Raw genomic sequence first — 17,422 nt, 5'->3', positions numbered from 1 at the left:
AATGTTGCTATATTAATTGCGTTGAAACTTTTGGATCCATTTTTTCGTATAATTTATTATTTTATTGTTAAATTAAATTTGATTTTAGATACCTAAATTTTTACTATATAGATTTTTTTATTTTAGGCTCATTTTTCGATTGAAATAATTATCTACACTTTTAATTTTTTCTCCTTTGAACTTTTCGAGATAATGAGTGTCAAAGTTGACAACTTTTATATACACAGGTGAATTATTATTTCAATTATCCATTTTATGAATTTCACAAGATTCTCATTATTTTTATTTTGCAATTATTCTGCCCCAATTGTACCCTAAGCCTCAAATATTGATACGTGTAATATACCACTTAGAATCAACCTTAAACAATTGAACAATAATTTTACAATATCTACCTTGGGCTTTATTTTAATTTAAAAAAAAATGAAAGTGTAATTGAACAAGTTTAAGGATAAATTCAATAAAATGATGCATCTGTGAAAATTTTTCAAGCGTCGGTGAGAATGAGAAAATAATTAACATGCTGTTGCAATTTATCAATAAAATTTTGATATTAATTGATGATAAAAATATTATTTTGTATATACATCACAATTTGATGTATTAAATCTCAAGATTATTTTTCAATCAGTAAGTATATCAAAATAATCAGCTGTATAACTTCAAGCATTTTTATAAGGTCAATCAAATATTGAATAATTAAATTTGTCCATTGATTTTTTTGTATTTTTTTATTTAAAAATTTCGAGAGATTTTTAAAGATTAAATTCTATTTAAATCAAAATTTACAATCTTTATTATCAAAACCATTTGTATTTTTGTAAAAAGTTTATTTCATAATAAACATAATTGAACTAGCTCAAAAAGAATTAATTGAGTAATAAATATAGAATTTTGTTTATACATATACAAATTTAGAAAATATTAATACTTTTTTTAAACTCGTGAAAATATTGTATTGTATATATTAGAAAAAAATATACTTATGTATTTTAAAAAGTAGAAAAAGTCATTATTAATCAGTCATTATTAATCATTGAAAAAAAACAATAATTTGCACGGACTACTAACGCCACGTAGTGGAGGATTGAGATAAGCTTCTTGTTGAAGCGATAAAGAACTGATTTACCTTTCCCCAGTTATCAATGATTGTTGATTGAAAATAAAACTTAACCAGAAACGGGTCCAAAATCTCCGGTTAAATCATAAGACACACAATGTGACATTACATGAAAAAATAATCTCAAAAAATGTATGTTTATGGAAAAATCTTGTTTTTCTAGTCAAAGTGCTTGGATACACGATTAATTATTATCAATAATAATAAAATTTTTTATCAAAACTGAAGCTCGATTATTATCGAAAGTTTTAACCATAACAATAGATTTAATAATAAATGACTATTATGGATGAATCGATTGAACGTATAAAGCTCTAAAAAATCAGTAAAGCAGACTTTAAATTTGTCGTCAAAATAGCTCACTTTTTTATCGACAATAAAGTCTTGACAATATCAGTGATAATTTATCACTGATAAACCGTAACGAGAATTAATTGACCGATTTCTTTTCCATCATTGATTTTTAAAAATATAAACTCGGATAATTTACGGAGGAAAAAACTTACAAAAACTTGGAAACTGATATTTACATTAGTTGTAAACGTTTATATAAAACTCCAAGTCATTCGATCAAACGTTTCCAATATAAATGGTTACAGTTAAATTTGTGACTTTGTTTTGTTATATTTATAATTATAATTATAGGCCAAAAAATTATTCAAAAAAAATTTTTATAATTATTAGATATTTAAAAACATGTGACTCATTAATGTTACTCTCATCCTAGTCCCTTAAATCTCGCATACTCTCTTCCAACTTGTTCAATGACGCATATATGCGAGGGGTTATTCATCGCCAAAATTAGTGACACCACGACTATGAAATGTAGTCAAAAAACACAAGTACTACACCTTATACATATAGCTACAATATAATAACTACACTATATTTACTAAATTTCAACTATATTTGTTAAGTTTTTTATTATTAAGTTTAGGAATATCTCTTTTTACATTTCTCCACGTTATTATTTTTCGGAGAAAAAAAGTAAAAAGTTTACCGTAGTTTTTTCATGCCAAAAAAAATTCTCCTTATTTCTCCGTATGGGTCAACATGGGAAAAATTCGGAGTAATCACGGAGAAATTTGAAGTAATCGCGCAGAAATTCGGAAAAATATTTTCACAAAAGTTATAGTGAACAAAGTACAAATACTACATAACTAAACGTGACTACACCTTTACTACATGCTACTACACCATGACTACACCTTGGTTATATGACTTGAATACTACAGTTCAAACACATAAAATCCTTGAGTGTCAACCTTAAAACTCTTCAGTTTATTTATTTGTAAATTTAAAAATAAAATAATTGATCTGAAATAGATTCTAATTATTATTTTGCGTCAGTGATCCCAAATCATTGAATACTCCATGTGTAATAGATGTTATCGTGGTGTCACTAATTCTGGCAATGAATAGCCCTTCGTTTCAACATCTTTTACACAAGAAGTATTTAATGGATTGAGATCTCTAAGTGGTTGAACATTCAACATAAATAAATTGACGCATCTTGAGACATTGGAGCTGCTCGCTTATGTAGTGAAGGTGTAGTCACGTTTAGTTATGTAGTATTCGTACTTTTTTAATAAAGAGAGAATTTTATTTTGCATGGAAAAATTACTGTGAACTTTTTTCACATTTTTTCCGAAGATATTTTCATACGTCACGATTTATTTGGTGGCCCTGAAAAGAGCCATTTTTCTATATATTTATTATAATCAATCAATGTAATCAAAGAGATTATGTGATCTAAATTTGTCAACAATATTTCAATTTATTTAACAAACTGATTTCAAGCAAGTAAAGAAAATTACGACCAAAATCCACCACTTTGAAAAATAATGCGCCACACAAGCCCACTGAGAGCCAATTTGGCGCATAAGGACTATATATCACTAAAAAATCGAATTGTTTCTGATCATAATCGGACAATGAACATCCTTTAAATTTGAAAATTCGTAATTGTAATTAACATAAATCTTGAAACGGTTAATCCCAAAACTATCTTAAATCAGCTTAAATTGATTAATTGAATTCCTCGAATTCTCTAGAGTCTAGGGATAATTTGAGAGGCTTAATTTAAGCAATCATCCTTAAGCCTTCGATTGTACCAATCAGTGTTGGGTAAATGGTCGATTTTTGGGTTTAATACTTTCATACCGGTATGAAAGTATTAAACCGGTATAATACCGGTATGAAAGTATGAAAGTATGAAACTCAGGAACGCCCCCCATGGCATCAAAATTGTCTACCATACCAGCATAAAACTCTCGAATGTCAAATTTTTTGTTGATATATTAATAGATGTATTACAGAATAAACAAATAATATGAACAATATTTGATTATAAAAACAACAACAGTAATGTATTTTAATTTATTTGAACAGATAATAAGCTATTGACAAATGGCTAAGAAACGGAAGCTTCCTGTTAATTTTAAAGAATTAATTCAGCCAAAGTGAATATATCCTTAGCTACCATTTTTCCCATAGCTTTTATTATAATTTAAATAAATAAATGGTCATAGGAAAAATGGTAGCTAATAAGGAAGTTGTCACATGTTAATTTATACGAAATTAATTTTGCCAGAGAATATAGAAACATCCTTTCCTTGGATAATATTTTCCCATAGCTCTTATTTATTTAAATAAATAATGGTCATAGAAAATGGTAGCTATGAAAGGAAGTTGTCACATGTTATTCATTGAAATATTTGCCAAAGAAATTTGTAGGCAACATCCTTTCTCAACCATTTTTCTATGACCATTTATTTAAATAAAAGCTATGAAAATATTATCCAAGGAAAGGATGTTGCCTGCATGTTAATTCTCTGTCAAAATTACCGTATACATAATTAACATAATAATTCGCTACACTTATAGCTTTATTTGTTCAAATTAATAAAAAGCTATGGGAAAAGTATTAGCCACGGAAAGGATGTTCGTATTAATTTCTTTGGCTAAATTAATATTTTATGAATTAACATGTAAACAACATTCTGTCCATAGACATTTTCCAATAGGTTTTTACATAAATAAAATAAAACTATGGAAAATAACTAAGGAAGGGTGTTGCCACATATTGATTTATAAAAATTAATTGAGCCAAAGAAATAATAATCCTCATCCTTTCCTTGACATTTGTTAGTTTTAATATATTCATAAATTTATTACTATGGTCTAGGATGAAGATTTTCTATAATTAAAGGAATGATATTCTTAAATTTAAATTATGAGCAATTCAAAATGGTGTGTGACGTAATATACGAAAAATTCCTACAGATGGCGCTACTAACGTGGTATGAAAGTATGAAAGTATGAAACCTCCGCGGTATAATACCGGTATTATACCGAGGTTTACGACCGGTATGATACCGCGGTATTATACAAACCCAACACTGGTACCAATAAATAATAATATAACCTAAATCCTAATATAACCTTGTCAAATTGAAATAAACCAGTTGGTGACTCGTAAAAAAAAAACAAACCGGTAAACAACCGTTTACTGAATGAAAAGAGTTGTATATAAATTGTGTTATATTTAGTTAAAATTTAGATAAATTGTAATGTCTGACAAAGATAGTGGTAAATCACTTTCAAGGCCAAAAGTAAGATTCAGCCAAAAATCATTAGAAACAACAAATGAAAATGCTGCTCGACCAGTTCGACATGGACCAGTTATTCGTGACATTATCACATTAAAAAAACCAGTAATTATTGTTCGTTCACAAAATACTAATAAAGATGATCAAACTTCAAAGTCCAGTGAAAAATCAACAAAAACTACAGCTCCAAAGAGATTTGCAGAAAACTCTTCAAATCTTACTGAAAATACTGTCAACATAATTGATCAACTTCAAGAACAAACACAAAAGTTAAAAATATCATCAAATAAACCAATTATAAATTTGAAAAATCATAAATCAACAGAGTCTGTATCGTCTAAATTGTCATCAAGTAAATCTTCAAGGTCTGGTCATAAACCATCAGTAACTTTTGCTGAACAAGAGCCCAAAGTTGTTGAAAATGTACTGCAAAATCGTGGACAAAATAATGATAATATATCAAAACCACAACATACTATCGAAGTGCCACTATTAATAATTGATGATGAAACAAGTTCCAAGTCATTAAATGATCAATCAAAAGTACATCATGGTCATGTTAGTCGTTCTGGAAATAAAGAAAATGTCGTTAAAAAATTATCCAGTAATCGATCAACAACAAAGTTGGCTCCCAGCAAGTCAGAAAGTGTAAAAAAAATAAGCAAAACAAATTCCAAACCTTCAACTGTTACCTCAAGGTTAACTCAGTCAAAACCACCAAAAAAAAGTTTACCTATTTTAAAAAAATCAGTACCATTGTCATGTCGAGAGCCAAAAATACCAGTTGCTGGAACAATGGCATGTTTAAAACCAAGAAAAAAAAGTAACCAGGTAATAGTAAAAAAAGATGTTGTTAAAAATAAAGCTGGACCACTTCCAAATATTTATGTTGGTCCAGGATTACCAGAAAGAAAATCACCAACTACTGTTTGTGATGTTTATAAAAGACCAGATGTTTTATCATCCAACAAATTAATAAAGCCAGAATTTAATTCAAGTGTTGGTACAATGAGAAAGCTTCAAGAAGTTAAGAAAAAGAAAATTGTCAATGACATTGACAGCCTACCAAATACTTACAAAAATCTCATCATGGGAAAAGTAATTGATAAATTTAAAATATTATGTGTACAATTATTAATAATTGTTGTTAATTCTAAATACTTTTTTTTTTAGATGTCAAGTGCTTTGGATTTTCCAGCAAGTGAGACTGTTTTTCGTGATCTTGTTGATATATCAATAAATGAAAATCAATTACCATCAAGAATAACAAGAAGCAAAGATCCAGAACCAAGACAAAAAGATATTGTTCCTAAACTTTCTGATTTTTTTAATCCTCAATATTGCAAAGAGTACACTGAGCCATCACAAATCCGACCAAGAACACCAGAAATTTTAGACAATTGGAGTGCTTTTACAATCAGTGATCGTATTAAAAGTTGGAAAAATCGTCTTGATAATAATTAAAACATTTAAAAACTAATCACAAGTATTTAACTGCCAAAATAATTTTACTTATAATTAATATATTTAATTAATATTTTTGTAAATGTACATCTAATATTTTTTAAAATTAAAACTAATTTAACATAGAGTTTAAGAATTTTAAGATACATGTATATGTTGATAAATAACTTTTTTTTTTTTTTTACACAATTATAGTTTATATTAAAATGGAATTTTTGTTATAATTTTCTTTTTTTGGTAAGCAAACTATTTACATAAAAAAGGGTTATTAAAATTAGATCAAGTTGCAAATGGATTGAGATCTTGGTTATAATTGTCAGCCTTTGAGCTGGCTATACTTTCATCAGCGTCATTATCATCATCATCATTGTCATCTTCACTAAAAGGATTATTATCTTCAGCAAATGGATTTTTTTTTTCATCATAATTGTCACTTGTTTCTAATGGATTACTCGTGACAATTGGAGTTTTTGGAGCAACAAATGATTTACTAGCTGGTGAAGCTTTTGGACTTTGACTATTAATTATTCTAGCTTCTCTTATTGCAACTGGTGATGATTTACTTGACACAGATTTTGGTGTAGAATGACCACTTTTACTTATATTTGCCTCAAGTGATGATGAATATATTTCTACAGGTTTTCGTCTTTCTTCAATTGCAAATGGATCAGCTCTACGTGTTTCATTTTTAACTAATGTTGAATTTTTTCCCTCACCAAGACGTAATTTTGCTTCAGCACCAGGTCCATATGGAGCATAATTACCACTTTTAGTATCTTGATTTTTTTGTAAATTTTTATTGGTACTTGTTGTTGATTCAACAATTGGCTTATCATGATCAGTTATAACCATTAATTTTTTAAATACTCCACGACCAAAATAATCAGCAACCAATGAAAATGGATCTTCAGCTCTATCTAATAAACTATGAAAAGTTTCATGAAGATCTCTTGATTGTTCTTGAGCTTTAATAATATCTAAAATTTTTTTATTATTTGGTAAACAAACAGGGCATTCATTTTCATTTTCTGAAAAACTTTGAAAACAATGCTGATGATATGAATGTTGACACATAAAATGTACTGATGGCAATTCAAGTTGATGATGACATGCACTACATCTTGAACCTTGAAATATAATTGTACTATTTTTAATAACATCAATTTGTTTACGTAATTTTTTAGTATCTGTACGATATTTTGTAACTAATTCAGCATCTTGTTTAATTTGTTCAAATTCAGATTGTAAAACACTATTTAAATAATTTCTAACATCACCAAGTGTACATGTTAATGATGTAGAAAGTGCATCAATAACCATTAATGGTGATAATAATTTTTCTGCAGCAATAAATTCTAATATATCAGCTAATAATTTTGGTGATGCTGTTTTATTTCTTGCAACACTCCAAAGTGCTTGTACCCAAAGATTTGGATCTTGATGACCAAATCTTTTGCATGTTAAAAGTACCTGTTCATTATCACCTTCACGTAAATGATACTGTAAAATTTCTTGATATAATTTACGTTCTTCGTATAAAAATAATATACCACGTCGAAAATTATGTTGATGGCACAATATAAGAATTTGATCTTTGTCACAACATGTATCAGAACTTTGTAATAATCTAATGACTTTTTGTTCATACTGTACACGTCCCACATCACTATCTTGAACTGCCCAAACATGAAGATAATGTTCTACCAATGTATTGTATACCAAAGTACTCCATTTAGTATCAGATTTAACTAAATGTTCTAAAAATTCAACAAGTCTTTCTGAATTATTTAAAAATAAATGAATAAAATCTTCTGGATTTGCTCGTTCAACTTGTTCTTCTTGACTTCCATCAATAACATGTTGATCAATTAATGGACGATCAGATTCTCGATAATTTGTACATAATTTTTTTAAAAAATTAGTTGCTTCATTTGGTACATTTTCAATTAATATATTACCATATTTTTTCATATTTGATTCTGCCTCTTCAAAATTTAAACTTTCCATATATTCAATTGCACTTTTATATTCCATTTTATCTTCAATTTGTATTCTTAAATACCATTCATGTTTTTTATGATTTTTAGCAAGTAATAATGCATCTTCTGGTGATGCTTGTCGACATACTTTAATTGCAATTTCTACATCAAAATCAATTTTTCTATCTTTAGACATAATAAAACTTTTAAGTTTTTCTGTATGATTAAGTTTTGTATAACAATTTAATAATAATGTCGTATGATCTTCAGTAGCTTCACCTTGTTTATGTAATGCTTGAAGATAAGTCGTTAAATTATCAATATGTTGAGAATCTAAAAATTTTCTAATAATATATGATGGTTCTAATTTACCAATTGTTCTTATATACTGTTCAATAGCACCATTATGATCACCTTTTGAATACAAATGATCACCATATTGTCTAAATATATCAACAAGACCTTCAGCATCATAATGTTGACTTTTAGCAATTCTTATTGAAACATCATATAAATTTTTTTTAAATAATAAAGCCAATTTTGATTGTAAATCTTTTTCATCAAGATGATAAAGTTTTGAATCACCACTAAGAATAAAATATCCACCCCATTCAGCTAATATTGCTTGAATTGATAATAATGAAGAAGAAAATACAATAAATTTATTTTGTATATCAAGTACAGTAATCATATGTTTATCAGCACCTTGAGGAATTGGCTCAATTGTTGATGGATTTGCTGATACTGTTGTACTTGTTCTTGGTAAATTACCAGATTCTTTAGCAATAATAACAAGATAACCACGAAACCAATCAAGCATTATTTTTTGTCCTTCAACAGCATAGCATGGACCTCGACCATCTAGAGTATAACAATAAACTGCATCATTACGACCAATCATAAAATGACTGTCTTGACTTGTTTCAGCTAAAATACTACATTTATCAGCACATCCCATATTATCTAATACTGTTTTAGTTTCTTTATCTTTAACAGTTATATTGTAAAGATAAGCATTAAGTGTTGTTGCTACAAATAAATAATTTTGCTTTCCACTTGTTTTTATTGCAAGACCAGTTATTGGTGTATTACTATCTTTTAATATTTTTATTTTATTTTTACGTTCTCTTGTTAAATCACCACGATAAAGCATTATTGATCCATCAGCAAATCCAATAGCCATAAGTGTTAAACTTTGATGTACACATAATGTTGTTGCCATAACTGCTCTAAAACTTGGTACAGCTCTACTTGTTCTAACGCATATTGGAGTATTTTGTTTATCTAATTTACCAAAATTCCAAACTTTAATTGTTGGATTACAGCCTGGATCATCATCACCAATTGTAAATAAATAAGGAGAATGTGGTATTTGCTGTGCTAATGTTAATGACATTTCATATCCTTTAAATGTTGATACTTGATATACATTGCTTATTCTTTTTATCACGTGAATGTTTCCTGTATTGTCGCCCAAAATTAAATTTCCATTACCACTTGTTGATGCTGTCACTTGTGCTCCCTATTAATTTCATATAATACAATCATTATGATATTAATTCATTAGAAAAATATAGGTGTATATATATTTACCGCAAGAGCTTCTGCAATGGATCCTCCATCAACCTCTTTTTTGAGGTCAAAAAAATTAAATCGCCGCCACTAAAAATAATAATTATTTATTTATTTTAAAACAAGTCATACAAGGAAATTATAATTTTAATGCCTATTAGTAAATATAATGTTTATGTAGCTATTATGATGATTTTATTAATTAATTACCTCGAGAAATGCCATTGTTATTTGATTTGTCTTAATAAATTCTGCTACATAAAATTCACATAAGAGTAGTTTAACTAGATTAACTAGAAAATGTTCACTGAATGACAACAAAAATAAATAAAAACTGACAGTGACAATTGATTATTTATGTACCATATTATCATAAAGATTGAAGAATCACTTTTGTCAACAGAAAAACACCACTTGCACTATTTGCACAGTGGACATGCTCCTTAAGGTTTTTTCTAAGAAAACTAGAAATTACTAGTAGTAACACTAAAAAAACCTAGACTTTCTAGTAATATCTAAAATTTACTAAAGTCTGCCATTTTAAAAATCCGAAGAATTAATTTCGGAACGCATCCCCAGGTCCCCAACACACTTCAACAAGAGCATCTGAGCATGGACCATGAACAACAAGAGCAGTCAAACAAGATCATCTTGGCACGTGTATTGTTATTCAGTTATTAATTTACCATAACGAAATACACAATCTTTTGACAAGATTAAAATAATTTTGTACTAGAAAATCGTACTAATAGAATTTAAAAAAAAATCTAAACAACATTCAAGAAAATTAAATAAAGTACTAGTTGTTTGTTTTTTTCTTGTTTTCTACCAAAAAATAAAATAACAATGGATTATATGGGTCATGTTTATCAAAATAAAAATAAAATGGCAGATACCTACGAAGATGAAGAAGAGAGAAAACATTCTCAAAGAATTGTATCTGCTTTTAAATATTACAAGTAAATATATTTTAGCTATAATCCTATTAAAATTAACATCAAGTTTAACAATCATCATTGCTTTTTTTTTTTTTGTCGGCATAAAATTTTACATTCAAACTTATATAATCATTGAGGTTGTTTATTACTAAAAAATTTACTACTAGATTTATCTTTAATGATAATTTTTCTAAAAATAATAATTAATAATTTATTTTATTATTATTTAGACCACATTCTCTACAAAGATTAAAAAAGACTGAGAGTTATTTGTTAACTCTGCCTTCTCATCATCTTAAATTGCTGAAAAAATATCGACAACATCTACAGAATATAAGACTGTGTATTGAAAACAATGATGCAATAATAAAACTGATAATAAAAGATGTTTCACATATTTTTGAAAATGTCAATCCAGCTTGTTCAAATAACGACAGTGTAAGAAAAGCATTATCCAGTGTGTGGCATGCCATACCAAATATTTATAATATTATAATATAATAATAAAAAAATACAATTGTAATTAATTATTTATAAATTATTGTATCAACAGGCACAAAATTATTGTCATTATCATGTTGCTAATTAATAAACTTTAGTAAATTTACAGAGACATAATATATTGTATGAAATATAGGTAGGTCTTATTGCAGACATTGAGTCCACGACCAGTATTGGCTGATCAAGAAAAAGTTCAAGCAACAATCAAACAACTTGTAAGAGATTGGAGTATTGAAGGTGCTGCTGAACGACAAACTTGTTATCAACCTATTATTGATGAAATAATTGAACAATTTTCACCAGATTCATGGTAATATTATTAATAAATTATTAAATATATCACTTTTAATAATAATGTATTTTTTTAGTGATTCAAGTGATGTTCAAATACTTGTTCCTGGTGCTGGACTTGGACGATTGGCTTATGAAATTGCTAAACGTGGATACACATGTCAAGGCAATGAATTTTCTTTGTTTATGCTTTTTGCATCACATTTTGTTTTAAACAAGTAAGTACAAAATATTAATAATTGATAATAATTATAAATAATTAAAAAAATAAATTTTTAATAGATGCAGAGGTATAAATACATATCAAGTTCATCCATGGGTTCATCAATATATGAACAATTTATTAGCTGTTCATCAAACACAAGCTGTTTACTTTCCAGATGTTAATCCAAGTGATTTACCTGAAGATGCACAATTTTCAATGACTGCTGGTGATTTTTTAGAGGTAAATATTATATTATTAATATATTTCTATTGATTATTATTTATTAATAATGATTTATTATCGCTATACAGGTTTATACATCAAATAATTGTTGGGATTGTGTTGCAACATGTTTTTTTATTGACTGTGCAAATAATGTTGTTCAATTTATTGAAACAATATATAATATTCTTAAACCTGGTGGAATTTGGATTAATCTTGGTCCATTGTTGTATCACTTTAGTGATATGCCAACAGAAGATTCAATAGAGCCAAGTTATGAAGTTATTCGTGAAGTCATTCAAGGATTTGGCTTTAAAATTGAGGTGCTGCTTTTTTTTTAAATTATATTTTAAAATTTATTAATTATGTGTAATCATTTTGTTTTTTTTTATCTTTCATATCAGAAAGAAGAGACGAGAGTTCAAACACGATATGCACAAAATGTTAATAGTATGCTTCAGTGTGAATACAACAGTGTTTATTTTGTCTGCAGAAAATTAAATCAAGAACTGATTAACGAGCATCGACATGGCAATGAAAATAATAATGGAACAAAAGAAAGAGATAATAATTAACTATGACAAAATGTATTTAAAAATTATTATCATATAGCTATACAAATCAAACATATGACTGTAATTGAATTTAAAAAAGAAAAAAAAAAACACTAACAAATATTCAATAGCATTAATAGAGTGATAATTTACAAAGTAAATTTAAAAAAATTCTTCAGCATCTATTGAATTATTTGTTTTCTGTTTTTTTTTTATTTGTACCATTATTATTTTGAATAATAAATACCTATGTTTCTATTTTTGTTTGACAAACTTGTATTCATTATTTTTATTACTTTCATTTGATTTTATCATTGACTATTTACTCGAAATAATTATTCTAACTTTTTCAGTTGTTTTTTTTTTTTTGATATTTTTAATTAACTCGTATAGTTTATAGTTTTTGAATTATTAAAACGAGGGTGTTTACCAATTGAATAATTTGCTGGACTTTGACTTAAAATAAAAAAAAATAGTAATTGTTAAACCATAAAAAGACTTTTAGCTGGGATAATCCAAAATATCAACAAGATAATCAAAAATATTATATCCATATTACAAATATAAACAAATTTAAAATTGTTATACCAAAAAAAAAAAAAAAAAAAAGAATAATGCTAGGTGTGGGGTTCGAACCCACGCTCCCAATCGGGAACTAGAGCTTAAATCTAGCGCCTTAGACCGCTCGGCCAACCTAGCAGTTGTGATTGAAATTGATAAATTTCCTAAAAACTCATTGGAGCCAGCTATTAATACTGACTAAAAATGAGGTCTTATATACATTCAATAAGTAAATTACAAAAACTAATATACTTGTAATTTGTTATTTAACAATCGAACCTTGGAATATAATAAAACTAGGAAAAAAAATCTTATGCTTAAATTAACCAATGCACCGACGCGTCGCTAGAGATAGCGATATACTTTAGCATTTCCCTAGGTGCTTTTTTTTAGGTGTTTATTTTTTTTAACTTCAATGCGTATGATCATACACATGCGCATATTATGCAAACATGAAAAGAGCTGGGGGACGTTCCAAAAATCACTCGGAAATAGATGGAACTAAATAAATTGTGTAGTTATCTTCATTAACTCCTTATATATTTGCTAGAATAAATCAAAATACTATATTGACAAATATTGTTAATAGGGACGGATGTAACCAAACAAATTGATTCGTAGTCTAGATTAATTTCTCAGCAATATTTTCTATAATAAATTCAAATAATTATCGCAAATGGCTGAGGAATTAATCTAGATTACAAATTAATTTATTTGGCTACATCTTTTCCTTAGCTATTTTTGCTAAAATTAATTAATTGAAAAACTATTGGTAATTGTTTTGAAGATAAAGATGTAACCAAATAAATTAATTTGTAGTCTAGATTAATTCCTTAGCCTTTGGCCACAATAATTTTAATTTGATATAGAAAATATTGATGAGGAATTAATTTAGACTAGGAATTAATTTATTTGGTCACATCCTTTCTTTTGCAAAATTTGCCAATAGGTTTTAATAAATTATGGGCCGGTTTTTTCGTCCAACATTACAGTTAACTGAGCATTCACTAACTTTAATTAACTAAGCATTAAATACTTATTGATTGATATTTTCAATACTGAAGCATGTAAAAAACGCAGTCAGTAACCGAATCCTTAGTTAGCTAACTAGAGATTTAACCTCAGTTAATACTGTAATGGTGGACGAAAAAACCGGTCCGAATTATGGAAAATGTTCCTATGATTATTTTATCAGCCATTTGCCGAAATAAATCAAAAAATGCAAAAAATGTCGAATCAAGATGACTGTGGAATCAAGATGGCGCAGTGAACTTTGTGTGAGATACTTCATGTAAGGAACCAAGCCGTGTAAATTACTGTATCTTACACGGTATATTACACGTGTATAATTTACACTGTAAATTACAAACCCATCACTGGGGAAAATGCCTACCATACCGAGTCTGGCAACACTGCGCATAGATTCTCTCGATCATTTCAACTTCGTGTTCCATCAAGAATTCATTAATATTTCGGCATATTTCAACAACGAACACGTGACAACTGTTGCAATATAGTGAAATTTTGTTGCATCGTTCTACAATAAAAATATTATTTTAATTATAACAAAAAAACAATTCAAAATGTCAAAAAATTCAAGCAATAATGCCAGCGATACTACATACAGAGAAGAAACAAGACGTAGTGATTATTCATCTGGTATTGACAGCAAATCTCGTGAAGAACCATTTGTTCCCGTCGTTCCTGAGGGTGATTGCAACAAGATTTTTGTAAATATTTTTTTAATTTATGTTTTAAAATAATTAATTTTAAAAAATATTTTCTTTCCCAAAAGCTGTCATTATAATATTTGGTTAATCGTAGGCTTTATTACATTTAATATTCAAATATTCACAGGGCCCAAATGTAAATACTGACTGATCAATTCCATTGAGGTTTCAATCGAAAGCGCTTCATGAATAGACTTCACGATATTTTTTTTGAGTCATAAGGTCCCACAAATATTACTTGATTTTTTTTCCATATTTTTCTTTATTGTGAGCAAATTTCCTGTAAAAAACCAACAAAAAAACGTGTTGTCTGCGATATTGAAATATCCGCCGGAAAAAAATGAAAAACATTCAATGAAAAAAAAAATAAAAATACTCCTACTGAACACTTAAAGGTGCGACGAACACTTGACTATAATTTATTAAGAATTTGAATTTTTCTTTTTGTTTTTAATTAAAAATAAAAAAATGTCAGTTTAGAAAAAACAAATTCTGATACCACATACTGTTAAATAAAAAAAAAATAAAAGACCTAGAAATTTCGAAAAACTATCGTAAAGTCTACTAGTAGCTACTAAGGCCCATATATTTCAACCAAAACGTCCATAGTTTTCGAAAAAAAAAATAAAACAAAATAAGTAACCTGAAAGACAATTCGATCAATGGATGCAAAAGTCATCACAAAATAACAAAAGGCGAAAACAAAACACGAAAACTTGACTGAATTTTAAAATAGACTGATTAAGAAAAAGAAATGAATTATAATAAATAAAATTGGGAGATGCTGGATGATTTGAAGCTGGCAGCAGTATATCGATGAATGAAACATCTAGAGACGAATCAACATCTAAAATACTATCATCTAAAATATTGTCGTTCACTGTTTTTTGACGGAATTCTTAAGGATTGAGACAGAATTAATATCTCTTCCAAAAGGTTTATTCAATGAATTGAAATCTCTAACAGTGTTGAATTTACAATCGAACAAACTGACCAACATTGAGTCTAATATTTTCAAAAACTTGTCCAATCTCAAGGATTTAAATATCAGTTATAATGTTTTATCATCTCTTTCAGAAGAAGTATTCAATGGATTGAAATCTCTAACTGATTTAAATTTGGAATCAAATAAACTGACAAGTCTTCAGCCTCATATTTTCAATAACTTGTCCAAACTAAAAAATTTAAATATTAGTAATAATGTTTTAAAATCCTTGTCACAGGAAATATTTAATGGATTAGAATCTCTAGTTTCTTTGGATTTGAAAGACAATAAACTGACAAATCTTCAATCAAATACTTTCAACAGCTTGTCCAATCTCGAATTACTGAACGTCTCTGGTAACAGTTTAACATGTCTTTCACAAGATGTATTCAATGGGTTGAAATCTCTCACTGAGTTAGATTTGGAATCAAATAAACTGAAGAGTCTTCAGTCAAATACTTTCAACAACTTGTCCAATCTCGAGCGATTGAATATCTGTGAAAATAAATTAACATCTCTTCCACACGAAGTATTCAGTAGATTGCAATTTCTGTCTCGGTTAAATTTGAAATCGAATAAATTGACCAGTATTGAACCTAATATTTTCAAAAACTTGTCGAATCTCGAATCATTGATCATCCGTGAGAATAAGTTAACATCCTTGTCACAAAAAGTGTTTAATGGATTAGAATCTTTAGCTTATTTGGATATGAGTGACAATAAACTGAAAAATCTTGAGTGTAAAACTTTTAATAACATGATCAATCTTAGGGTTTTAATTGTCAGCAATAATAGTCTAACATCTCTTCCCCAAAAAATATTTAAGGAATTGAAATCTCTCATTTTTTTGAATTTGAATTCAAACAAATTAAAAAATCTTGAGCCTGATACATTTAAACAATTATCATATCTTTTATATTTAGACATCGATAATAATAATTTAACATCTATTCCACATGGAGTATTCAATGATCTAAAATCTTTACAAGCGTTGTATTTACAATCCAACAAACTACGAAGTCTTGAAGCTAATACTTTAAATAGTTTACCTGAACTTGAACTTTTAGATATAAGTAATAATAGTTTAAAAGAGCTTCCAATTGATATTCTCATTGAAAATAAAAAACTCTCAACCTTGTATTTAAGAATAGACGAGCCCATCGAACTTGAGCCTATCACTTTATTTTTACGGCGGCTGGGAGCCGAACAGGCTTCGCCGTATACGGTTATACCGTTATACTTATACGAAAAAAATTTATTTGTAAAAGTGATAGACTTTTGGAAAAAAATTTATAAATAATAGTTTTCATAAAATAATAAAAAATAGATTTTTTTTTTGTAGTTTTTTTTAAAGATAGAAAAGAAGAACTGACTGGTAGAATTCAAACGTATCCCCTCAGGGGTGATAGAATTTTAAATACCTTTTTTTTTTAAGCCTAATTTCTAACAAAAGTTATTAAAGGTTGCCTTAGTTTCCTCAGTTTTATGTAGCTTTAACAAAAAAAAAATAAATAAATCATTGTATTTAAGAAAAATAGAAAAAAATGTATCTCGTCGAATTCGAAATTCTTGAATGATGTTATCGTAAATGAACTATTAGAAATCAATCAACAGATAAAATTCAACACGGCCCTAGTTTTTTCAGTTTTTATTTTTCAACGGTAACGCGGGCCACACGCCTCAACAAAC

At 27.8% G+C, this 17,422-nt stretch overlaps 4 protein-coding genes and 1 non-coding gene across 5 annotated transcripts; 3 read left to right on the top strand and 2 right to left on the bottom strand.

Annotated features, from left to right (window-relative positions):
• Window positions 1-4,573: 4,573 nt before the first annotated feature.
• On the top strand, window positions 4,574-6,225 carry LOC122852142. The gene is made up of 2 exons (XM_044151759.1): window positions 4,574-5,829; window positions 5,905-6,225. Exons 1-2 carry the CDS (start codon window positions 4,693-4,695, stop codon window positions 6,193-6,195), a joined length of 1,428 nt encoding a protein of 475 aa, XP_044007694.1. The 5' UTR covers window positions 4,574-4,692; the 3' UTR covers window positions 6,196-6,225.
• LOC122852141 (vacuolar protein sorting-associated protein 11 homolog) lies at window positions 6,225-10,194 on the bottom strand. The gene is made up of 3 exons (XM_044151757.1): window positions 9,957-10,194; window positions 9,768-9,836; window positions 6,225-9,696 (listed from the first exon to the last, which is right to left on the bottom strand). The coding sequence occupies exons 1-3, from the start codon at window positions 9,969-9,971 to the stop codon at window positions 6,475-6,477; spliced, it is 3,306 nt and encodes a 1,101-aa protein (XP_044007692.1). The 5' UTR covers window positions 9,972-10,194; the 3' UTR covers window positions 6,225-6,474.
• Window positions 10,195-10,336: 142 nt separating this feature from the next.
• LOC122852143 (carnosine N-methyltransferase) lies at window positions 10,337-12,730 on the top strand. The gene is made up of 7 exons (XM_044151760.1): window positions 10,337-10,705; window positions 10,915-11,122; window positions 11,338-11,495; window positions 11,554-11,694; window positions 11,759-11,921; window positions 11,993-12,226; window positions 12,308-12,730. Exons 1-7 carry the CDS (start codon window positions 10,593-10,595, stop codon window positions 12,476-12,478), a joined length of 1,188 nt encoding a protein of 395 aa, XP_044007695.1. The 5' UTR covers window positions 10,337-10,592; the 3' UTR covers window positions 12,479-12,730.
• A 342-nt stretch (window positions 12,731-13,072) lies between these two features.
• Window positions 13,073-13,156, bottom strand: Trnal-uaa. The gene has a single exon. It is a non-coding gene; the product is annotated as a tRNA-Leu (tRNA).
• A 1,445-nt stretch (window positions 13,157-14,601) lies between these two features.
• On the top strand, window positions 14,602-16,640 carry LOC122850953 (carboxypeptidase N subunit 2-like; the record flags this gene model as incomplete). The annotated part of the gene is made up of 3 exons (XM_044149995.1): window positions 14,602-14,748; window positions 15,972-16,276; window positions 16,505-16,640. Coding segments are annotated over exons 1-3 (588 nt in total), but the record flags the coding sequence as incomplete, so codon positions are not given.
• Between the last annotated feature and the right edge of the window lie 782 nt (window positions 16,641-17,422).

Source organism: Aphidius gifuensis, linkage group LG3 (genome assembly GCF_014905175.1).
Source record: "Aphidius gifuensis isolate YNYX2018 linkage group LG3, ASM1490517v1, whole genome shotgun sequence".
Taxonomy (NCBI): Eukaryota; Metazoa; Arthropoda; class Insecta; order Hymenoptera; family Braconidae; genus Aphidius; species Aphidius gifuensis.
Note: the sequence above shows the minus strand (reverse complement) of the source record. Positions and strands in the feature narration are given on the sequence as shown.

Coding starts and splice junctions, on each gene's coding strand:
- LOC122852142 (XM_044151759.1), top strand. CDS start 4,693: ATGTCTGACAAAGATAGTGGTAAATCACTTTCAAGGCCAAAAGTAAGA. Junction 5,830..5,904: donor AAAATCTCATCATGGGAAAA/GTAATTGATAAA, acceptor TTTTTTTTTTAG/ATGTCAAGTGCTTTGGATTT.
- LOC122852143 (XM_044151760.1), top strand. CDS start 10,593: ATGGATTATATGGGTCATGTTTATCAAAATAAAAATAAAATGGCAGAT. Junction 11,123..11,337: donor CTTGTTCAAATAACGACAGT/GTAAGAAAAGCA, acceptor GTCTTATTGCAG/ACATTGAGTCCACGACCAGT. Junction 11,695..11,758: donor TCACATTTTGTTTTAAACAA/GTAAGTACAAAA, acceptor AATTTTTAATAG/ATGCAGAGGTATAAATACAT.
- LOC122852141 (XM_044151757.1), bottom strand. Junction 9,697..9,767: donor CCATTGCAGAAGCTCTTGCG/GTAAATATATAT, acceptor TGAAATTAATAG/GGAGCACAAGTGACAGCATC.